This window comes from Mirounga angustirostris, unplaced genomic scaffold, assembly GCF_029215605.1.
Source record: "Mirounga angustirostris isolate CCGP_5_RB_7025 unplaced genomic scaffold, mMirAng1.0.hap1 SCAF_17, whole genome shotgun sequence".
NCBI lineage: Eukaryota > Metazoa > Chordata > Mammalia > Carnivora > Phocidae > Mirounga > Mirounga angustirostris.
In genome coordinates, this window is record NW_026991725.1 from 9,294,224 (window position 1) to 9,318,078 (window position 23,855).

The window sequence follows — 23,855 nt, forward strand, 5'->3', positions numbered from 1 at the left end:
CCATCCCTCCCACCCCACCCCCCACTCCAACAACACTTTGTTTCCTGCGATTAAGAATTCCTCATATCAGTGAGATATGATACATGTCTTTCTCTGTTTGACTTATTTCACTCAACATAATACCCTCCAGTTCCATCCACATCGTTGCAAATGGCAAGATCTCATTCCTTTTGATGGCTGCATAATATTCCATTGTATATATATACCACATCTTCTTTATTGAGGGTAACATTTTAAAAATTTTTTATTTATTTGAGAAAGAGAGTGAGCATGGGGGGGAGGGGCAGAGAGAGAAAGAGAATGAGCAGAGGGGAGGGGCAGAGAGAGAATCACACTCCCCTGCTGAGCAGGGAGCCCAATGTGGGGCTCAATTCCAGGACACTGGGATCATGACCTGAGCTGAAAGTAGACATCGCACTGACTGAGCCACCCAGGCACCCCTGAGGGTAACCTGTGATGAATAATATAACTAGCTCTAATTTAAACTCCATGCATCACAGAGCTTCTCCAATACCCTTCCCCAACATACCACTTTGAACAGTATTAACTCTACCCAGTACTATTCCATGGGGGAACACAGCAAAAACCTAGTGGGATATGCACATTTCTAAATCCCTTCTCTCTTCCTGGCTCACATCTCAGGTATTTGTTGTTTGTTTGTTTTTACGATTAAAAAAAAAAAGAGGGGCGCCTGGGTGGCTCAGTCGTTAAGCCTCTGCCTTCGGCTCAGGTCATGGTCCCAGGGTCCTGGGATCAAGCCCCACATTGGGCTCCCTGCTCCGCAGGAAGCCTGCTTCTCCCTCTCCCACTCCCCCTGCTGGTGTTCCCTCTCTCACTATATCTGTCAAATAAATAAATAAAATCTTTATAAAAAAAAAGATTTTATTAGAGAGAAAAAGCATGAGTAGGGAGAAGGGGCAGAGGGAGATCATGACCTGAGCCGAAGGCAGATACTTAACCAACTGAGCCACCCAGGCGCCCTGAAGAATGTGTTGTTGTTGTTGTTGTTTTAAGATTTTATTTATTTGAGAGAGAGACACACAGCAAGAGAGGGGAACACAAGCAGGGGGAGTGGGAGAGGGAGAAGTAGGCTTTCCACTGAGCAGGGAGCCCGATGTGGGACTCGATCCCAGGACCCTAGGTCCATGATGTGAGCCGAAGGCAGACGCTTAACAATTGTGCCACCCAGGCACCCCGTGACCATTGTTTTTTATTCAGATTTATTTTCCCCTAAACCTCCAGTTCACTTTCTAAGTTTGTTTTTTTGTTTATTTAAGTGATCTCTACACCTGATGTGGGGCTCCAACCCATGACACCGAGATCAAGACACATGCTCTTCCAACGGAGCCAGCCAGGTACCCCTCCAGTTCACTTTAATACCGATATCTCCCTTCTCCATGTGTGTGTCATTCTCTCATAAATTCCCTGGGGGAAATTGGAAAGAGCTGATAAAGTAGATCTCTGATCCAGCTTTTTATGGTGAGCTAAGCTAAAAAAAGGTCAAGATGTGTAGCCTTGGCTACTATCTGGGTAGAATATAAAAAAGAATTTTATCAAAACAGTTACATATTCACAGCTGAAGGCAGCATGAGGATGGAAAGAAGTAGGGTTTTGAATGAGACAATTCGAGTTTAGATTCTGGTGCTGCCACTTATTAGCCTTATGTCCTCAGCCTTGCTGGACTCCTACAGTCTGTAAAATGGAATGACTCCCCATGCCACAAAGCTGTCCTAACATCTAAATGAGATGCGTACATGGCCTAAGCACATGAAAGCCTTGATAAACTTGCCTTCTGGACTATGGCAGACACTTCAATTCCTCCACACAACTCCCTCCTTTCTAGTAGCACCCCCATTTCCTTCTGATGGCCATAGCACGTGCTTAAGGAAAGCCTGTCCCTAGCCCCAGCTCCAGGACTATTTTCTGGTTGATCTGAGCCAATCATAGACCAATTTCCCTTGCCATGATTTCGATGTGGGTTCAGGAAGCAATTCTGCACTAATAAGATATGAGGTAAGTCTGCTTTGGTTGGAAGTTGAGTTTTAACTTAAAAGGACACAAGGATCATGTTCCTGCCTGTAGATATTGTCATATCTGGATTGATACTCAGAATGGCTACACCCAGGCCTTAACAAGGAGCATGAGCTTAAAGACAAAACCAACACAAAAGGAGAGCAAAGCAGAAAGAGAAAAGGGACTTTACACCACTTCACACTGAGCCACTGAATGAGCCAACCTTGGACTTCATGTAATCGGAGATAATGTCCTTATTGTTGAAGCCTCTTTAAGCCAGGTTTTGTTAATTGCAGTGGACAGCAGCCTCAATGATACATGGACCTCTTGCCTGAGAGTCTTTGGGAGTTCAGGTGCCTGACTTAAAGTCATCAAGTGCTAGCCCACAGTAGGGACCCAATATTAATTTTGTCTAATCTCAAACTTGGGACATACAGGAGTCCTCTCTAGAAAGATACATAAAAAGATACTTTGGGGACTTAAAGACTAGATCAGAAGAAAAACATTCCTGCATTCCTCCTTTGCCACCTTTAAAATGCACGAAAGCCCACCCACTCATGTAGTTAACCATTATTGAGCTCCCAGACTATGCAGAGAGGAAAAGAAAAATTGAAATGGATCTTGAGCTCGGGATGCCTGGGTGGCTCAGTCGGTTAAGTATCTGCCTTTGGCTCAGGTCATGATCCAGGGTCTTGGGATTGAGCCCCACGTGGGGCTCCCTGCTTGGTGGGGAGTCTACCTCTCCCTCTGCCCCTCCCCCCACTCATGCTCTCTCTCGAATAAATAAAATCTTAAAAAAAAAAAAAGGCTCTTGAGCTCATGGGCGACAAGTGCACAGGAAGATGAGTGATAGAGAGAGGTTCTGATGTCTATCTAGACCATAGTTGATGCATAAAAAGGGAGGCTGTCAGGGTAAGTATGCACCAAACAGAGGCCGATGCATCAGCAAAGGGAGCCAGAGGTACTTGGGCACAAGAGGCAGCCTGGCTTGAGGGGGACTGCTCAGTGCAGTGTGCCCCGAGTGGCGTGTTTAGGGGCAGCAGGCAGTGCGAGAGAAAGCTCTGGTCTGAGAGCAAGGTCCGAGGAGAAAGCAAGCTGTGAGGGACAAGGTCCTGCAGGATGTCACAGGTGGTCTGGAGCAGCGAGGCCATGTGGTGATGGCCCTGGCACCCTGAGCTGGGGTTAGTGCCTGGTGGGAAGAGAGCTGCGCAGATGGGAAACTAAAGGCAAGATGGAGACCCAAAGAGTCTGGCTTAGGAATCAGGAGTCCTGGGTGTCAGTTGCTGCTTTGCCACAGGGACCGTCACTTCTCCTCTTTGGGCCTCAGCTTCCCTGTTAAGTGACAGTGTGGGGCACATGGTCTTTACAGGCCTCTCAGACCCCATTATTCCAGGGTCCTGACTCACAACATACAGGGAACATGGCAGATCTGCCCAGGGCAGAGAGGGCAACGAGGCTCCACCTCGAATGCCCACTCCCACTAGTAGGTTGTGCCCCCCTGGAGGGCCGTGCGGAGAAAAACTGCAAAAACATTCCCAAGTTCCACAAAAACAGAATGCTTGGGAGATTGGTGAGACCCCCCGGGGCTCAAAATACCCAAATAGTAGGAGTGGCAGGGATTTTCCATCCCCTCACTTAACGTCCCGTTTCCTATGATGGTTGCAGAAATGAGCCGACCACTTATGGTATGAGGATATGGAAGATTCGTTTCTCCTGGGGTCCTTACTGCAGGCAGCAGGGCCAGCCTCCCCCCAGTCCTAGGCTCCCCAACCCTTTCCTCACGCAGGCAGATACCCTGGAGCCGGTCTGCCGCTCACTCCCGATCCTCCATGCTTCCTGCTTCTGTCTCTGCTATGTTCATCATCTTCATGTCCTATCTCCCCCCCGGAACTCTGCCCCCTATTCCTGCAGCCAAGACACAACTAATTAATCACGACAGGCTCTCTGAGAAAGGCGAACTTCCTGTAAAAAAATGTGGACAGTAAACAATTCTGACCATTTCTCTACTTTGCCTTTTTATTATTCCTCCCCTGGTGTCCTCCTCTCCGCCCCCAGCCAGGGCTACGGCTCTCAGATGGACGGCCACAGTGCCGCTAACAGACGGGGGGTTATGTCATACACTAGGGCACCAGGTTGCGGTACAGCTGTCAGGAAGAGAAGGCGAATTATATTGCATCTTGGAGCCACCGGCAATGAACTTCTGCATAAAAGACTAGATTTGCCATGTATTATTTACGCCAGCATCAATTTTCCCAGCTGGCTGTATTTACTGTGCAAATTCTTTCCTGTTTATGGGCAAGGCCATGGTTCAGCACCTCTGGCTGTGAGGCACCTCTATACTGTGGAGGGGCCCTACAGGGCACCATGCATAATAAACAAGTAGCTGGATTCACTGTGGCCACATCCTCCCTTCCTGTTAAATTATATCCCTGGGACTGCAGCAAGTTCACAGTCTCACCTAGTCGTGGTGATGCATGCAGGTGCATGAAACCAAATCAGCAAGAGGGAAAAAAAAAGGAAGAACTGTTCTTTGGAACCTCACTAGGGGAAACTGAAAAACATCCTTCTGGGGGGAAATCAGGTGGCTCTGGGGCTCAAGGAATTTCCTGTTTATATTTTTAAGAGCATGACATGGATAAAGAAGGGCTTTGCATTTACAAGGTTGCTTCCACCCAGTAACTCAAAGACAAAGCTAGGGGAAAGGGAGCTCCATCTTACAGATGGAAAAACAGAGGCAAAATAAAAAAGAGAGAGAGAAGCAGAGGCTTCCGAGCTCTGTCACTGTGTGAGGATGGAGTGTGGGTAAGATGGTGACACACAGGGTCCTGTCCGGTCACTAGCAGGCCTCTTCAGAGAGGCCGGAGGCCAGGGTGAACTCTGCTCGCAGGGAAACATATATGATAGAAACAAGGAAGAAAACTTGGCACGAGCATGAGTTTCTGGGTCCTTCCACCACCGAATCCTCTCTCGCCTGTAGCTCTGTTTCCACAGAAAGAGAAGCTGAGGAAACAGAGATGTCTCTTGTGTCCAGCCCAAGAGCTTCTACTGCAGTCCCAAGTACCGGGTAGCAGTGACCAGCAGTTGCTAGTGTGCAGAGAGGTGGGGCGCTTGATGCCCCCCCTTCCCAATCAACAGCACAGTCATATCTGATCTCCCTGGGACGCTGGGCTCTGCTCTGGAGGCGCCCAGGTCCCGATGTCTACCATCTCTTGGAAACCTGTTGGCTGGAAGAAGACAGGAGGGAAGGGTAAGTTTTCGAGTTAAGCAACTCAAGCAGGCAGCCTCTTTGGTTGCCGGGTCTCAGCGTCCAAGAATTCCCCTGTGAGACATCTGGGCACACAAACACCCTCAAGGGCCCAGATCCCTGGCTTTCCCCTGTGGCTGGCTCACCAGACGGGGAGATTTGGTCAGATATACCCTGCGCCGACTGCCTGACACTCCTGCTCCTTCGTCAATGTCCAGGAGAATCCGGGTGCTGGGTACAAAGCTCCAGGAGCGTCCGAGGGCAGGTTTGAGCTCCCCACTGTCTCTGTCTCGGGTCATGTGGTTGGTTACCTGAGGCAGAAAGAAGCAAAGACTTCCAGATTGATAATAGTGGCATAGAGGATATCTGTTCCTTCTGCTTCATTCTGCAAGTGGGAAAAGTGAGGCCCAACACAGAGAAAGGACTTCCCCAAGGCTCCCTGAGTTATTGACAGCTGGTCTGGAACTAGAACCCCAGGTCCTCACTTGTGCTCAACTCTTTCCACGAAATCACCATGCCTCAGGCTTGACTCCAGCAGAAGGTCATAGCTCATAGGTCTGGGAATAAGCATCTCTGTCTGCACTTTGCTGGAGGGAAGATAGTGGTGGGCCTGCGCCTCCTACACCCCCAACCCAGCAGACAGGCATTCTGAGACCATACCACCCAGCCCTCTGTGGCAGGGAGTACATCTGCGTGTAGGGGGTCGTGGGAGCTTCGAAAGGGAGGTCGTAATCTGGTCAGTCAGTTCTCCGGTGCCCAGGATAGTCATAGGTAGGCAACCTGAGCCTCACAGCATCCCTTGATGAGAGTATCCCCACCGGCCCCCCAACCAGGGGCAGGGGGCTGCAGCTTGTTCATCACTGAGTCCCCACTGCCTAAGCCAGGGCCACAAGCAGGTGATCATGTACAGCCTGAAGTCAGGAGAGGGAGGCCCTGGGACTCAGTTTAAGAACACTGCTGGTGGGTGTACAAATTAGTATAACCTTCCTGGAAATTTGGTGGTATCATATCTACACATTTAAAAATGTATGTATTCCTGGGGCTCCTGGTGGCTCAGTTGGTTAAGCGTCTTGACTTTGGCTCAGGTCGTGATCTCAGGGTCCTGGGATCGAGTCCTGCATCGGGCTCCCTGCTCAGCGGGGAGTCTGCTTCTCTCTCTCCCTCTGCCTGCCCCCCACACCCCAGCTCGTGCTCTCTCTCTCTCTGGTTCTCTTTTTCTCTCTCAAATAAATAAATAAAATCTTTAAAAATAAATAAATAAAATAAATTTAAAAAAATGTGTATCCCTGACTCTGTAATTATACTTTTAGGAGTTTGAGGAAGTAATATGAAATGTGCAAAGAAATTTAGGTTATCAGGGTGTTCACTGGAGTTTTACTTAAAGATTTATATATTTTAGAGAGAGAGAGAGCGCGAGCACGTGAGCAGGGGGGAGGGGTAGAGAGGGAGAATCTCAAGCAGACTCCCTGTTGAGCACGGAACCCAGTGTGGGGCTCGATCTCACAACCCCGAGATCATGACCTGAGCCAAAATCAAGAGTCCAACGCTTAACCAACTGAGCCAACAGGTGCCCCAGAGTTTTACTTAAAATAGAGGAAAACCAGGGGTGCCAGGGTGGCTCAGTCGGTTAAGTGTCTGCCTTCGGCTCAGGTCATGATCCCAGGGTCCTGGGATCGAGCCCCATGTCGGGCTCCCAGCTCAGTGGGGAGCCTGCTTCTCCCTCTCCCTCTGCTGCTCCCCCCGCTTGTGCTCTTTCTCTCTTGCTCTCTGTGTCAAATAAATAAATAAAATCTTTAAAAAAAAAATTACAGAACACTTACAAAAAAAATTAAAAAGAAAATAAAAGAGGAAAACCAGTAATGACCTACAAGCCCCAAATCAAGAAATAGATCATTATGGGATACCAGGGTTTGGCAAACTACTCCCAACAGGCCAAATGTGGCCCCAAAATTATTTCCGAAAGTCAAGTTTGGCTGGAACATAGCCATGCCCTCTGTTTAGGGACTCTCTGTGGTTGCTCTCACACAATCTAGGCAGAACTGAGTAGCAGTGACAGAAACCATCTGGCCATAAAGCCTCGACCATTTACTCTCTGGCCCTTTACAGAAAAGTTTGCTGATCCCTGTACCACAGGTATTAAATGAAATATGTAACAGCTAAAAATGGCATTTTTAAAGCATCTATTTAAAGACATGGGAAATGGAATGAGATGAGTTGTTTTTTTTTTTAAACACGGTTACAGTTTAGTTGGAAAACTGGTTAAAAATACACACATATATGCAGAGAAAAGAGATTCTATGGAGATATATAAAAATATGAATATGTTTTCTGTGGATGTGGAGATTTACTACAAATTTGACTCCTATATTTAACTATTTTTTACCCTATGAGAAGCATGCAGACTTTAAAAACAGTCCTCCGAAAGCAGAAAAAGTTACTTCGAAAGCAAAAACATCCCTTTCTATGAAGCACCGGAAAAGGCAAAACTATAGGGACAGAAACCAGATCAGTTGTTGTCTGGGGCTTGGGGACCTTTTTGGGGTAACCGAAATATTCTAGATCTTGATTGTGCCTTGTAACAAGAGCGGATACATTATTAACTGTTAGCCAAACTTCCAATGAGGAGAAAGTTACTGTGTGTAATTATTCCTCAATAAACCTGTCTTGAAGTAAAAAGAAAACCAAGACTGTCCCTGACCCCTTGGCTATTTATGTCCGATCCCATCACAGTCCAGGGCTCTAGATGGCCCAGGGAAGTTGGGCTAAGATCCTTTCCAAAAGGGCCATGTTGGGGGTTAAGTTGTCATTTAAGGAATGTAAACAGCTGGAACTAGAACTCAAAATCAGGTCCCGCCTCGGCAAAGCCCAGGGAGCAGAGATAAGACCAGCAGGCTGGTGAAGCCCACGTCCTCACCACCACCGCCATGCCAAGGTCCCGGGCCAGGGTCTTCAGCTCTCGGGCCAGCTGCATCATCAAGGCCAAGCCTGGAGGAGGAGAAGCACAGGGTGAGGGCAGCAAGGCACCTGGGACTGGGCTGATCAGGGAATGCATTCCAGAGCTGGGAGGCAAGATCACGTCCCGGACCTGGGCTCTGCGGCACCTCTTACCTTCCCTCTGCTGACCTCCCAGAAGTGGAGAGACCACCGCAGTGACCGAGTCCACAACCACCACCTTCACCGTCACCGAGGCACTGCTCACCTGGGGAGAAGCAGAGGCCATAAACCAGTTGGCCTCTAGGGGGCGTCCAATATAGGGCAAGCTTGCTCCTCTATCAGAAACCGGTAAGTGGGCGCCCGAGTGGCTCAGTCAGTTAAGCATCTGCCTTCGGCTTAGGTCAGGATCCCAGGGGCCGGAGATCGAGCCACGATGGGCTCTCTGCTCAGCGGGGAGCCTGCTTCTCCCTCTCCCTCTGCCTGTGCTCTGCCTACTTGTGCTCTCTGTCAAAATGAATAAGTTAAAAAAAAAAAATCTTAAAAAAAAAACTGATATGAAATAAGTTCTCCAGGGGCACCTGGGTGGCTCAGTCGTTAAGCAGCTGCCTTCAGCTCAGGTCATGATCCCAGCATCCTGGGATCGAGCCCCGCATCGGGCTCCCTGCTCGGCGGGAAGCCTGCTTCTCCCTCTCCCACTCCCCCTGCTTGTGTTCCCTCTCTCGCTGTCTCTCTGTTGAAAAATAAGTAAAATCTTTAAAAAAAAATAAAAAAGAAATAAAAAGAAATAAGTTCTCCAACCCCAAATACAGCTGTGCAGGCATCATGGAATTTCAGTAAGATCTTTTTTCCCCATCTCCATTTGTAGGTATAGTCAATTTTACTGAAGACTTGGGTGGATAGAAGGGGTTTAAATCACAGGACATCACAGATACACCAAAATAATTAAATTTGAGAAATCCCTATTCTAAGTTCCGTGGCCCCAGTCAAGAATTTTCTTTCTTTTCTTTGTTTAACTTATTTATAATCTCTACACCCAACTTGGGGTTTGAACTCACAACCTCGAGATCAAGAGTCACATGCTACACCCACAGAGCCAGCCAGGCCCCCGGTCCTGAATTTTTTTTAGGATTTTTTTCCCTAAAGTTTATTTATGTATGTATGTACGTATGTATGTATGTATGTATGTGTGAAAGAGAGAGAGCGCGCGCACATGCGTAGGGGAAGGAGAAAAAGAGAGGGAGAAGGACAAGCAGACTATCCCAGGCCCTATCCCAGGACCCTGAGATCACAACCTGAGCCGAAATCAAGAGTTAGAGGTGTTCAACTGACTGAGCCACCCAGGTGCCCCGAGACTTTTTTTAAAGTAGGCACACGGGCTTGAACTCAGGACCCTGAGATCAAGACCTGAACTGAGATCAAGAGTGGGATGCTTGGGGTGCTTGTGTAGCTCAGCTGGTTAAGCAGCCGGCTCTTGATTTCAGCTCAGGTCTTGATCTCGGGGTCCTGGGATCTAGCCCCATATTGGACTCCCCACTCAGCAGAGATGCTCCAGGATTCTCTCTCTCCCCCCCCTTCTGCCCCTCCCCCCACTCATTCGCTCACACGCACTCTCTCCCTCAAATAAATAAATCTTCAAAAAAAAAAAAAAAAAAGGAGTGGGATGCTTAACTGACTGAGCCACCCAGGCACCCCCAGTCCTGAATTTTCTTAGCAGCCATCTTTCTTATGGCCAGCATTCCCCACCACCATCTTGCCAGGCTCTTCTCCCTCTTCTGCTTACTTCCCAAATTCCTAACTCCCTGTGCTGAAGGGGTTAGCCTTCTCTTTACTTCAGTCTCCTTCTAGATCATGCCTCTAGGGCCTCATCTTCCACATCTAAAGCAGTTCCAAATACAGACTATATAGACAGCCATGTTAAAACCATCATCTTTTATCTCCACACATGCATTAGCATCATCCTAGTTTCTTGGACCTAACCTCCCTTACTCTTTATGTCCAAGTCATTTGCTGATTCTGTTTCCAAAACGTTCTTTCTCACTTCATGCGAGCCAAATCTTGGATTTTCAGCATAATCTGGTTTGTCTTTTGCATGTCTTCCTTCATTGTCCAGTTACTGACTCTCATGTCATCCACTCATCTAAGACAGGATGGCAGAAAAGAAGAGAAGCTAAAACTGAAACCAGCTTAGCTCTTCCTCACTCTGGGAGAGCAGGTTAAAATCTCTGGCTAAAATGCAGACAGCCAGCCTTTCACTGCTAGTAACTATGGAGCCATCAGGTCATCTGTGGCAGACAGACCTGAAAGTGGCCCCTTGACCTCCACCTCCAGGTATTCAAGCCTTGTGTAATCCCTTCCCCCAACCGTGGGCGAGTCCTGTAGCTGGCTTCTGACTAATACAGTGTCAAAGGTGCTGGAATGTCACTTTCTTGATGAAGCTATGCTATATGGCAGAGGTGATGGGACGTCACTCCCAATTTTACATTATGTTACATGAAACTGCATGTTGCATTTTGCTCTCACTTTTTTTTTTTAAAGATTTTATTTATTTATTTGAGAGAGAGAATGAGAGAGAGAGCACATGAGAGGGGGGAGGGTCAGAAGGAGAAGCAGACCCCCTGCTGAGCAAGGAGCCCGATATGGGACTCGATCCAGGGACTCCAGGATCATGACTTGAGCCGAAGGCAGTTGCTTAACCAACTGAGCCACCCAGGCGCCCTCACTTTTTTTTTTTTTAATTTAACTTATCTGAGAGAGAAAGAGCGAGAACACGAGTGAGGGGAGGAGCACAGGGAGAGAGAGAGAGGGAGAAGCAGACTCTCCCCCGAGCACAGAGCCCAATGAGGGGCTTAATCCCAGGACCCTGAGATCGTGATCTGAGCCAAAGTCAGAGGCTTAACCGACTGGGCCAGCCAGGCGCCCCTTGCTCTCATCCTTGTGCTGTTTTGATGAAGCAAGTGGTCGTGCTGTGAACTGCCTATGGAAAGGGCCACAGGGCAGAGAACAGTGGGAGCATGGACAACTACCAGCAAGACACTGAACCCACTAGGAAATGAGTTCTGGTGACAACTTGAGTGAACTTGTATGCAGATTCTTCCCCAGTTGAGCCTCTAGATAAGAACACAGTCCAGCTGCCATCTTGATTACAGACTACTGAGATCCTAACAGAAGCCCCAGCTAAGCCGTGCCCAGACTCCTGACCCACGGAAACTGTGAGGTAGTAAACGTGTTGTTTTAAGTCATTACGTTTGTGGTAACTTGTTATGCCATAATAGAATATACTATCATAATGGTCTTCCAGTAAAAAAACACATCATTTGACCTGGGAGTTCAGAGATTTAGTTCTTATCCTAATTATGTAGTGACTTTGAGCAACTTACTGAACTTCTCTGGTCCTCACTCTCCTCATCTCTAGAAATGAGAGGGCTGGATTAGATCGGGGCTACTTGATTTCATGTCTCAACACACATGGGTCATAACGAGCTACAGCTCCTATGGCAAGTATCTGTTCAACTATTAAGTGTTCTAAAGTTTGTAGAAATCATTTACTTTACATACAATCTTGGGCATGCCCATAGGAACATGTTATACTTTGGGGTCTGAGGAAGTTTAACGAGAGTTGAGCTATTCTAAGATGTCTTTCTAAATCTAATAGCCTGTAAATCAGTGCACCAAATCCTGTCTAAGCACCCAGCAGGTAAAATGGGATACCAACCCAAATGCCACTCTAAACCCCTCTTCCTTGTTAACAGGATTCTGGATGTGTTCAGGTAGTGGGCAGAAATCTGACGTCATGGAAGGTGGGCCCAACCCCTAGTCTAAGATACACATAAAACTCCATTTTGGCCAACTAGATGTAAGGCGAAGTCTACTAGTGGGTTTTGGAGAAAGATTTTTCTTTCCTGATTAAAGGGAAGAAATGCAGAAAAGGGGCCATCTATTACTGCCCTGAATACGCGTTTTGATGTGCGAGGATGTGATGCTTAGAGCTATAGCAGCCACTTTGCAATCATGAGGGGGAAGAGCAAGAGAATCAGACACACCAACTAGAGCCCTGATACCATGGACCTGCCAACCTCCAGACTCATGAGAAATAATTAAATGCTCTCAAGGTTCAAGTGCCTGTCACACAGACTCTATTACTTGTAGCTGCAAGTAAACCTCGATGATCCAGGGGGGATGAATGCAGAAATGAATACAACATGATTCTTGCACTCAAGGGTCTTACTGTTTAGTGGGGAAGATGGGCAGGTAAACAATAAGGAACTCAGGAAGGAATTAAGCACGCAGGAATCCCATTCCATCCTGTGGCAGGCACAGATGGCACATCTGCATTTCCAAACAGTCTGTGCTAGGACACCTGCCCACATGCAGACAGCCCCGGCAAGCTGGGTGAAGCAGGGAGGGGCAGAACAACAGGCTCACCTGCTGGGACATAGCACCTCGGAAGTCCTGTAGCACGTCCAACATCTGGAAGATGTCAAACGCACGTACCACCTGGATCCTCTGGAGAGCTCCTGCCTAAAGGGTTAGGAAGGGGAAGGAGGGGCTTTGGATAAGAGGGAGCAGGGGCTCAAGCAAGATAAAGAGGGATTTTAAAGCTGAGCAGAAATAGAACCCTAGTCATAAGGACTCTGGTCCAAGATGGCAAATGGGCTTTTTCTCCTGGGCCAGTTCTCACAGTGGTGGCTGCCTGGGTGCCAAGCTGCAAAGCCAAGTCACGGCTCAGCGGGAAAGTATGGCAGGTCTGATTAGGAACGTCTGCCATGGCAAGTAATGGGAAGGAAACACAGATGCTGCGTGCCTGCCAGCCCTGAGTTAGGGTGTACAAGGAGCTGGGTCACCTGGGAGATCAGTGGGGGTAGCATCCAAGCTGGGATAATGTCATAACAGGAAGAACTGAAGAACACAGGAGAATTAATAGAACAGCACGTTTCAAAGCCAGAAATGACTGTTCATCCAAATGGTCAAAATTCTTGCAATATAAGGGATAATGGGGTCTTTCTGTGTCAGAACCTCAAAGGAACTCAAGCCTCCTGCCCCTTACCTGCTCCTCCTCTTCTGGGGTTCTGGCCTGAAGGAGCTGGAGGATGCGGGAGGCTGTCAGTCCTCCGCTGGAATCAATGTATACAACGTTCTGCTGCAGGTCATAGGCCACATTTGCAGCCACACAAAGACATACCTGAGGAGACAAGGCATTGGGAGAACTTGAGCTCCCAAAGAGGGCCCAGAATGGGAGCCCCCACCAAATCCTGTCCAGATCCCAGTGACATGAATGGGCCATATTCAAGCCCCACTTCTCACCACCCATCTCCCTGAATCACAAGTATGTTGGCAGAAGCTCCCCAGGGATCCAGAGCTATGCACCCACCTTCCCACTTCCTCCCCACCCACCACCCGTCACGTCCTCCTGGCTGCCAGCCGCCCATGTACCTGGGTTTTGCCACTACCTGGGCCTCCTACAATCTCAGTCACTTCTCCAGTGTAGAGACCAGCATCAAGCAGTTTGTCCAAGCTGATGAAAGAAGAGGAAGGAAGAGAATCAACCCAGCAGACTGGTGGGAACAGAGGGGAGTAGGAACTAAGAAGAAAAGCAAGACATTCCTTCCCAGCACTGCTTCTGTCCAGAGATGGTCTGAACATCTCTAGGGAAAGAGGGCACGGCTACAAGCTCCTCCTTGGGCCCCTCCTCGTCTGTTCACTCCCAGCCTGAAGATCACTCTGCTCTCCACAGAGGTCTCTGCACCCCAGCAAAGAGTCCTCCTTCCATTCTCAACCTTAATCCCCTATGGGTTTCCTTGGTAGCATTTCCCATAATTTGTCATTATTTATTTATTTATTTATTTAAGATTTTAATTTATTTGAGAGAGATAGCGAGAGAGAGCAAGAGTGGGGGGCGGGGAGAGGGAGAAGCAGGCTTCCCAATGAGCAGGGAGCGCAATATGTGGGGCTCGATCCCAGGACCCAGGGATCATGACCCGAGCCAAAGGCAGACACTTAACTTACTGAGCCACCCAGGCACGCCCATCATTTTTTAAACTTTGAAATAATTATAGATTCATAGGAAATTGCAAAAAAAAAAAAAAAGATTATACAGGACGGTCCCATGTACCCTTCCCCTCACTTCCCCTAATGGTGGCCTCTCGTACTGTATGACATCGCAAGCCAACCGCGGTGCAGTCTACAGAGCTTATCCAGATTTCCCCGGCGTTCCGTGTGTGTGTATAGTTCTATGCAAACTTATCACCCGTGTAGGTTTATGCAACCACCAAAAGCAAGATACAGAATATTTCCATCACTATAAGTCTCCCTTGCGTCACCGTTATAGCCACACCCCTCCATCCCACCCCGAATCCCTGGCAACCACCAACTGTTCTCCATCTCTGGTATGATGTTATTTCAAAAATGTTACATACAAGGAATCACACTGTACGTAGCCGTTGTGGCTGGCTTCTTTCACTCAGCATCATTCCCTTGAGATCTGTCCAAGTTGTTGTAGCTGTTGCTTTTTATTGCTGAGAAGTAGCCCATGGTATGGATGCACCAAGTTTGTTTAACCATTCACCCACTGAAGTCTGTTTCCAGGTTGGGGCAATTGTGAATCAAATGGCTATGATCATCTGTGTACAGGTTTTTGTGTAAACCTGTTTTTCTTTCTCTGGAATAAATGCCTAAGAATATAACTGCCAGGGGACGCCTGGCTGGCTCAGTCAGTGGAGCATGGGACTCTCTATCTCAGGGTTGGAAGTTCGAGCCCCGCGCTGGGTGTAGAGATTACTTAAAAATATTAGGGACGCCTGGGTGGCTCAGTCATTAAGTGTCTGCCTTCGGCTCAGGTCATGATCCCAGGGTCCTGGGACCAAGCCCCACATGCATGGAGCCCTGCATGCATGGAGCCCTGCATGCATGGAGCCCTGCATCGGGCTCCCTGCTCTGCGGGAAGCCCACTTCTCCCTCTCCCACTCCCCCTGCTTGTGTTCCCTCTCTCGCTGTCAAATAAATAAATAAAATCTTTCCAAAAAAATAAATAAATTAAATTAAATTAAAAAAAAAATATTAAAGGGGTGCCTGGGTGGCTCAGTCAGTTAAGTGTCCAACTCTTGATTTTGGCTCAGGTCATGATCTCAGGGTTGTGAGATTGAGCCCGGCATGGGGCTCCATGCTGGGTATGGAGCCTACTTAAGATTCTCTCTCCCTCTGCCCCTCTACCCCATCTCTTAAAAAAAAAAAAAAAGAACACAACTGTTGTATGGTAAGCACATGTCAATTTTTGTTTCTTTTTAAAAATTTAAATTCAATTAACATATAATGTAATATTTGTCTCAGGGATACAGGTCTGTGATTCATCAGTTGCATATAACACCCAGTGCTCATTACAACATATATTCTCCCCAATGTCCATCACCCAGCCACCCCATCCCCCACCCCCTCCCCTCCGGCAACCCTCAGTTTGTTTCCTATGATTAAGAGTCTCTTATGGTTTGTCTCCCTCTCTGGTTTCTTCTTGTTTCATTTTTTCCTCCCTTCCCCTATGCTCCTCTGCCTTGTTTCTTAAATTCCTCATATCAGTGAGATCATATGATACTTGTCTTTCTCTGATTGATTTATTTCGCTTAGCATCATACCCTCTAGTTCCAGCCACGTCATTGCAAATGGCAAGATTCCATTTTTTTTTGATGGCTGCAGCACATGTTAATTTTATAAGAAACAATAAACTACTTTCCCGAGTGGCTATGCCATGTTACTATCCCACTAGCAATGTATGAGTAATCCAGTTTCTCAACATCCTTACCAGCATTTGGTCTTGTCACCATTTTTTGGTATGGCCATTCTGGTAGGTATGTAGTGATATATCTCATTGTGGGTTGTTTTTTTTTTTTAAGATTTTATTTAAAGGGGAGGGAGAGGGGCAAACAGACATGGGGCTTGATCCCACAACCCTGAGATCATGACCTGAGCTGAAATCAAGAGGCAGAAGCTCAACAGACTGAGCCACCCAGGTGCCCCTCATTGTGGTTTTAATTTGCATTTCCTTAAGAACTAATGATGTTTGACATTTTTGCGTGTGATTACTTGACATCTGTATGTTCTCCTTGGTAAAATATCTGTTCGTGTCTATTGTCCATTTACTAACTGGATTGTTTCACTGTTAGAGGAGTTTTAAGAATTTTTTGGGGGGCGGGGGCGCCTAGGTGGCTCAGTCGTTAAGCATCTGCCTTCGGCTCAGGTCATGATCCCAGGGTCCTGGGATCGAGCCCCGCATCAGGCTCCCTGCTCAGCGAGAAGCCTGCTTCTCCCTCTCCCACTCCCCCTGCTTGTGTTCCCTCTCTCGCTGTGTCTCTCTCTGTCAAATAAATAAATAAAATCTTTTATTTAAAGAAAAAGAATTTTTTTTTTTTAAAGATTTTATTTATTTCAGAGAGACAGCATGAGTGGGGGGAGGAGCAGAGAGAGAGGAACAAGCCGACTCCCCTCTGAGCAGGGAGCCTGACCCAGGGCTCGATCCCGGAACCCTGAAATCACAACCGGAGCCGAAGTCAGAAGCTTCACTGACTGAGCCATCCAAGCGCCTCTTAAGAATTCTTTATATATTCTAGATGCAAGTCCTTTGTTGAATATGAGGCTTGCAAATATTTTCCCCACTCTACAGCTTGTCTTTTTCTCTTCTGCAGAGCAAAAGTTTTAATTCTGAATTCATTATTTTATTTTTTTGATTAAAAATTTTATCTTTCTTTTATTGATCACACTTTTGGTGTCAAGTCTAAGAACCCTTTGCCTAGCCCTAGTTCTCAAAGATTTTCTCCTCCGTTTTGTTCTAAAAGCTTGACAGTGTTAGGGTGCCTGCCTGGATCAGCCGGAAGAGCATGGAAGTCGATCTCAAGGTTGTGAGTTTGAGCCCCACATTAGGTGTAGAGATTACTTAAAATCTTTAAAAATAATCCAGGGGCGCCTGGGTGGCTCAGTTGGTTGGGTGTCTGCCTTCGGCTAGGGTCATGATCCCAAGGTCCTGGGATCGAGCCCCGCATTGGGCTCCCTGCTTGGCGGGAAGCCTGCTTCTCCCTCTCCCACTCCCCCTGCTTGTGTTCCCTCTCTCGCTGTCTCTCTGTCAAATAAATAAATAAAATCTTAAAAAAAAAAGTTTTAGCAATTCAAAGTCATTGGCTTGTCCATGTAATTATTAGAATAAGCTTTATTTTTACAAAAAAAAATATGCTGGGATTTTGGTAGGAACTGAATTAAGTTTATAGGGCAATTTAGGGAGAATTGACATCTTTACTATGCTGAGTCTCCCAATCCATGAATACAGCGTGTCTCTCCATTTATTTGGGTCCTCTTGATTTCTTTCATCAGCAAGTTTTAATTTTCAGCATACAACTCCTATACCTGCTCTGTTAGATGTAGACGTAAGTATTTCATTTTCTTTGGAGCAACTGTAAATGGTATTACGTCTTAATTTCCATTTCCACATGTTCATTTTGAGTATATAGAAACGCAATTGATTTTTATGTGCTAATCTTGTATCCTGCGGCCTTGCTGAATTCACTTAGTTCTGGGAGTTGGTGATTATTTTCTATGTGCTTGTTTTTGTCTCTCATCCCCATTTGGCCCAGAGCACCCAGGGGCAAGGACACTGGCACAGTGCTGGAAACAGAGGAGACACACAATAAATGTTGCCAGAAAAACAAGTGGTAGAACAGTAGTATTTAGTTACTACATTGTCAACACTCTGGCTGTGGAAGCCTTCAGGTAAACTCAAGATATAGCCAATTCCTGATCCATGTTCTGTCCTTGAACCATGAAACAGGTCACTAACCACACTGCACTCCCTGCCCAACCTGTGGCCTGAACCACAGCCCATACCAATGACTCTGTGTCCTGACCTCACGCATCCTTTTCCAGCTCTGCAAACACCTTCACGGGGCCCAGTATTCTGAAATGGTTCACAAAATGGTCTCTCCCATGACCCTTCTGTGTGTGCCAAGCAGCACCTTAGAAAAAACCCCATTGATTCCAATTCCAAGGACCCCATGATTATAAGCACAGGACCCTGCCAGTCAAAACGCTCTGGTCACCACTCCAGCCCTGTGGCTTCTCCCATTGGGATCAGACAATAGCTCCATCACGGCAGTGGTTCTCCTGGTGTGGTCCCCAGACCAGCAGCAGCATCACTGGGAAGTGGTGTGAAATGAACTCTCTCAGGCCCCAGCCCGCACCCGCTGCATCAGAAACTGGAGAATGGATCTGAGTTTCAACAAGGCCTCTAGGCGATCTGGATGCATGCTCACGTTTGAAAACCACTAGGCTAGACTAGTGATTCTCAATCCTGCCTGCATATTAAAATCACCAGAGTTTTGAAAAAGAGGCCTGTATTAGCAGTTCCCAAACTTGTCTGCACATCGGAGTCACCTGGGAAGTTCAAACACTACTGATCCCTGTGTCCCATCCCCAGAGAATGTGATTTTTTTTTTTTAAACTTTTTTTTTTTTTTTTTTTGTGAGAGAGAGAATGAGAGACAGAGAGCATGAGAGGGAGGAGGGTCAGAGGGAGAAGCAGACTCCCTGCCGAGCAGGGAGCCCGATGCGGGACTCGATCCAGGGACTCCAGGATCATGACCTGAGCCGAAGGCAGTCGCTTAACCAACTGAGCCACCCAGGCGCCCCAGAGAATGTGATTTAATTGGTCTGCAGGAGGCGTGACTTTCGGGAATGTTTAAAGATTCCCCAAGTGATTCTTTTTTTTTTTAAGATTTCATTTTTTTTTTTTTAAAGATTTTATTTATTTATTTGACAGCGAGAGACACAGCGAGAGAGGGAACACAAGCAGGGGGAGCGGGAGAGGGAGAAGCAGGCTTCCCGCGGAGCAGGGAGCCCGATGCGGGGCTCGATCCCAGGACCCTGGGATCATGACCTGAGCCGAAGGCAGATGCTTAACGACGGAGCCACCCAGGCGCCCCATGAGATTTCATTTATTTATTGGGGGGGAGGGGCAGACTTCCCGCTGAGGAGGGAGCCTGACTCAGGACTCAATCCCAGGACCTCAGGATCATGACCTGAGCTGAAGGCAGACACTTAACTGACTGAGTCACCCAGGCGCCCCTAAGATTTTATTTTTAAGTAATCTCTACACCCAGCGTGGGGCTTAAACTCACAGCCACAAGATCAAGAGTCACACACTCCACCAACTGAGCCAGGCAGACAGCCCTCCCCAAGTGATTCTACTGTGTGGACAAGTTTGGGACCCACCGGCCTAGAGCAATAAAGTCAGAATTTCTAAAGGTAGGACCCAGGCATAAATATTTCTTAACCTTCCAGATGATTCTAATGTGTAGCCTGGCCTAACCCACTGGTGTTGACGCTCCAGACCAGAATCGACCTCATTCTTGGCTGTGAGGACATTGTAGAAGGAATTCCCAAATCTGCCTCTCAACCGACTTCTCACCTGTATTCCTATTTCACCTCTCCTACCGCCCAGAGGACCCTCCTCCCACTCACCTCTAACTCAGTGGAGAGAGACCTCCCCCCGCCTGCCTTGTGCAGCAAAACCACATCTGGGCCTTACCACCTGTTCTGAATACAACTGATTTCTGGGACTTATCCTCCACCTTTCCCTTGGAATTAGCTTTTTTTTTTTTTTTTTTTCCGGCCATTCATTCCAACATGGCCTACATACCTCACATTTCCTGATGGCCTTACTCTAAAATGAGGGAGATACAGGAGTGCCTGGCTCAGTCGGTTAAGGGTCTGCCTTCGGCTCAGGTCATGATCCCAGGGTCCTGGATGGAGCCCCGGGTCGGGCTCCATGCTCAGCGGGGAGCCTGCTTCTCCCTCTGCCTGCCGCTCCCCCTGCTCTTGCTCTCTGTCAAATAAATAAATAAAATCTTTAAAAAAAAAAGAAACACGTTCAAAAAAGTAAATAAAATGAGGGAGATACGGAGATGAACGAGATATAGCTCTGGCCTTCAAGGAACCACTTATCTCCCCCAGTCGATACAACTTCTTGCAACGTACACTTCATGCTCTGGTGTCCTTGTAAAGACTCACAGTGCACATCAGGCTCTGAGATGGCCCACAGCTTTTAAAAAACGCGTTGACGGGGCACCTGGGTGGCTCAGTCGTTAAGCGTCTGCCTTCGGCTCAGGTCATGATCTCAGGGTCCTGGGATCGAGCCCCTCATCGGGCTCTCTGCTTGGCAGGAAGCCTGCTTCTCCCTCTCTCGCTCCCCCTGCTTGTGTTCCCTCTCTTGCTGTGCCTCTCTCTGTCAAATAAATAAATAAAATCTTGGGCGCCTGGGTGGCTCAGTCGTTAAGCATCTGCCTTCGGCTCAGGTCATGGTCCCAGGGTCCTGGGATCGAGCCCCGCATTGGGCTCCCTGCTCCGCAGGAAGCCTGCTTCTCCCTCTCCCACCCCCCCTGCTTGTGTTCCCTCTCTCTTTGTCTCTCTCTGTCAAATAAATAAATAAAATCTTAAAAAAATAAAAATAAAAAAATAAAATAAAATCTTAAAAAAAAAGCATTTACTTTGGGTGAACGAAGCATTTCCCAATTGTCTGACTACTCTCTACCTCCCTTTTAAAAGTTACATCCGTCCAGTGTCCACAGAACACTGTGAGCAGGACTAGAAACCTAGCGCCTGATCTGACTCTTCACGCCTACATCCCACCAGGAAGCAAGGCCTGTCGTACCTCCTTTCAACACGTCTCTGCTGTCACCTGCCCTGGATTGGACTCACGCACCCCACCACCGCTGTCTCTCTCGGCCTCTCTCCTGCAAGCCTCCCCAGTCCTGTCCACCCCGCACACCTCTGCCCTGTGCCGACAGCTCCCTTTCGCATTACGGTCTCCCACTGCGAGGGAGGCACCAGGGCTGGGGAGTCAGAGTGAGGAGCATGATGGATGTGACCCCAAGCTCCTGGTGTTCCTACTTACTAGCTGAGCGAACTTAAGCGAGCCACTTAAACTAAGCCCCAGTTTCCTCATCTCTCCAATGGTTGAGTTTAACTGTAACGCACTCATTGGTGGTGGTGGAGAAAAAATGAAATCATGTGCAAGACTGGTGCCGGGCTCTCCGCAGGCACTCATAGAAGGCTTGCCCCCTCCACAGGGCTTTCTGGAACCACTCTGATCTCCCTTGCAACAACCCACTGCGGCCACAATCCTGTCCATTTATCACTAGACTGCTCCCTAAGCACTTCCTCTGCCTATGTTGGTTTCATAAGCAGCTGAAGCCCCAGGGCTGGTTCGGGTTAATCAGTCCCTCCTTCTGCTGCCTCCACACATGCTTCCACTTTTCTCCCACTGACCAGCTCTTCTATCTACCCACTAGGCCCCACACTCATAAAGCGTAGGAGCCGTGCCAGACTCGTACACCCATCATCTGCACATACCTGGCACGTGGTAGGCATAGAGTGGGTGCTTGATGGCCAACAGCCGCGGACCCCCACCCGGGAGGAGCAAGCCCCATGCTGTGCGAACCTTGCTAAGAGAACGTGTCAGGGAAACAGCAATGGCCAAACCAATCCAGAGACCTTGCTGGTGGTATGGGGAACACACCCGGTTCTGATCAAGTATCCCAGGGCTGCTCCCCCCACTCCTCACCCCTCCCTCCTCTTGGGCTAAACTCAAGTTTGGTTAGTAATCACTAACGCGCAGGGTCACTGAAGAGATTACATAACTTAATGTCAGTGGCCGGGACCCAGGGGGCACTCGGTGAGTGTCAGTCCTACCACGTTCTCTCGCCCTGTCCTGAGGTAGAGTGGGAAGCAGGGCCAGAGCAGAGTTGTTCTCATCTAATAATAATGAAATACTGACATTTCCTGTTATAGGATAGTGCTTTTCCACCAGAAGCAATTTTGCCCCCCTTGGGGTCTTCTGGCAACATCTCTCCAGACATTTTTGATTGTCACAACATGGGGAGAATGGAGGTACAACTGGTATCTAGTGAACACAGGCCAGGGATGCTGCCAAAAACCCTATAACGCACAGGACAGAGCGCCCCCCCCCAAAAAATTACAAATCCCAAAATGTTCAAAGTGTGAAGTCGAGAAACCCTGTTATAGGGTGAGAGAACTCAGAAGTCCTGACCATCTGTCCATGTTGCCCCCATCACTACTTGAAAAACCCCGTTCTCTCTAGATTCAGGCGTAAGAGGCCTGAGAGCCAGTCCTGGAGCCAGTCCTGTCCTCTAGCCTGTCACCGTCCTCCCCAAGCACACATACAAACCTTCCGATGCCAGTGGACAGGATGGCAGTGGAAGTCTTTAGTTCCTCGTACAGATCAGCGCCATTGCAGGGGAAAGCTGAGAACTGGGCCAGCAGCACCCTTCTCAGGGCAACCAGGGCCTGCGGAAGGGGCAGGGGCAACTCAGGGTGGGGCCGGGGATGCTTCAACCCAAAGCAGCCCAGAGTACTCAGCAATATACGGCCAGAGGAGGGGGCATCCCAGGGTCTCATACGTTCCCCCCACCCTACTTATCAACCTCTGGGAACCCTCTGCTCCTTTGGCTCAGAGGTGAGCATTTAGACTCACCCAGGTTTGGAGCGTGGAGATGGGCGGCTCACCTTGTAAGACAAGCCACATTTCTGGGCCACGTCCTCCAGGTCTGCGGAAACCAGGTCCACCACTGAAAACAAAACCCACGTGGTTGATTAGTAGGAAGGGAGGCCCGGGCTTTCCACGCTTGGCTCCTCCTCTACCTAAAGCGGGGTGACGCTTCTACCTCGGGGCAGGCAGTCTCAGGGGGCCAGGTAAAAGCACAGAGCCGCAAGGCCTGGCGAGGCGCCATGGCGCCCGGCACCCGGTAGGGGTTCTGCCCTCCCCGCGGGGCTCGGCGGGCCCCACTCCCGCCTTCCCGAGCCTCTACAGCGCGGAGGGGACGGCCCCTCCGGGGTCCGCCGGCGCGGGGGGCGCCGAGTCCGCGCTGTGCCCAGCTGGGTGGCGCGCACGCGGTCACCTGTCTTGATCCCGCGGCTCCTCAGTTGCCCGACCATGTCGTGGGTGAGGCCCGGGCACAGCCCGGCCCTGAGCACGCCCATGTTCCCTGGGAGCCGCGGGGGCGCCGGCCTCGGGACTGCTCATCCCGCGGGCATCCGCCAGGCTCTCGGCTCACGCCCGGCGGCGCCCCTTTCCGGAGGGGACGCAGGCGGCGGCGCGGAGAGCGTGGCCCCGCCGGGTGCCTGCGCCGCTGCCCAGCCGCTCGCGCCTCGCCGCGCTTCCGCCTTCCCGGCGCCAGGGACGGGCCTGCAGCGCCATCTGCTGGCCGCGCGGCGACAGGGAGGTTGGGGCGGAGCCGCGCGCGGGCCGGAGCCACGCCACGCCCCCGCGCCCTTCCGGGCGGGCGCCCCCAGCGCTCGGCTCCCGGCCCACCACGGCCGGCACGCGGCGCGCGCACCCGCCTCCACCCGCCTCCCCGGGCGCGCGCGGAGACCGTGCTGCGCCCGCTTCTGTTCTAGACGCTGGGCGGCGGAGTTCGACCAGACGGAGCGTCGGTGAGCTCAGGCGCCTACCCGTTAGTGACGAGGATAGCGAAGAGGAATCAAAGATACCGGGTAATTACAGTTTGGATGGCAGGTGTTAAGAAGCAGCAGAGCGCAGAGAGGGCATCTGCGTCTCTATTTTTGAAGGAAAAAAAACCATTATTTTTTTTGATGAATAGCGACAACAAAGCCCTGCT

At 49.1% G+C, this 23,855-nt stretch overlaps 1 protein-coding gene across 8 annotated transcripts; it reads right to left on the reverse strand.

Moving 5' to 3' along the window:
- RAD51D (RAD51 paralog D) lies at window positions 1-23,419 on the reverse strand. 8 transcript variants are annotated; one of them, XM_064583341.1, is made up of 11 exons: window positions 23,136-23,418; window positions 22,712-22,805; window positions 22,406-22,524; window positions 19,859-20,044; window positions 13,622-13,703; window positions 13,236-13,370; window positions 12,614-12,709; window positions 8,366-8,456; window positions 8,172-8,242; window positions 5,431-5,568; window positions 1-5,237 (listed from the first exon to the last, which is right to left on the reverse strand). In XM_064583341.1, exons 1-11 carry the CDS (start codon window positions 23,258-23,260, stop codon window positions 5,154-5,156), a joined length of 1,221 nt encoding a protein of 406 aa, XP_064439411.1. In that variant the 5' UTR covers window positions 23,261-23,418; the 3' UTR covers window positions 1-5,153. The 8 variants fall into 8 exon arrangements, with proteins under 8 accessions (XP_064439411.1, XP_064439414.1, XP_064439415.1 ...); XM_064583340.1 differs by having other exon boundaries at window positions 2-5,237; window positions 5,404-5,568; window positions 23,136-23,417; XM_064583342.1 differs by having other exon boundaries at window positions 2-5,237; window positions 5,404-5,568; window positions 22,744-22,805; window positions 23,136-23,397.
- Between the last annotated feature and the right edge of the window lie 436 nt (window positions 23,420-23,855).

What these genes read in the sequence shown, in the direction of transcription:
- RAD51D (XM_064583340.1), bottom strand. Translation starts at nt 23,260, where the DNA reads ATGAGCAGTCCCGAGGCCGGCGCCCCCGCGGCTCCCAGGGAACATGGG. An exon ending in AGGCCATCAGGAAATGTGAG is followed by an intron (nt 13,704 to 19,858) that starts GTATGTAGGCCA and finishes TTCTTTCATCAG; the next exon opens with CTTGGACAAACTGCTTGATG. An exon ending in GGGAGGTCAGCAGAGGGAAG is followed by an intron (nt 8,243 to 8,365) that starts GTAAGAGGTGCC and finishes CTCCTCCTCCAG; the next exon opens with GCTTGGCCTTGATGATGCAG.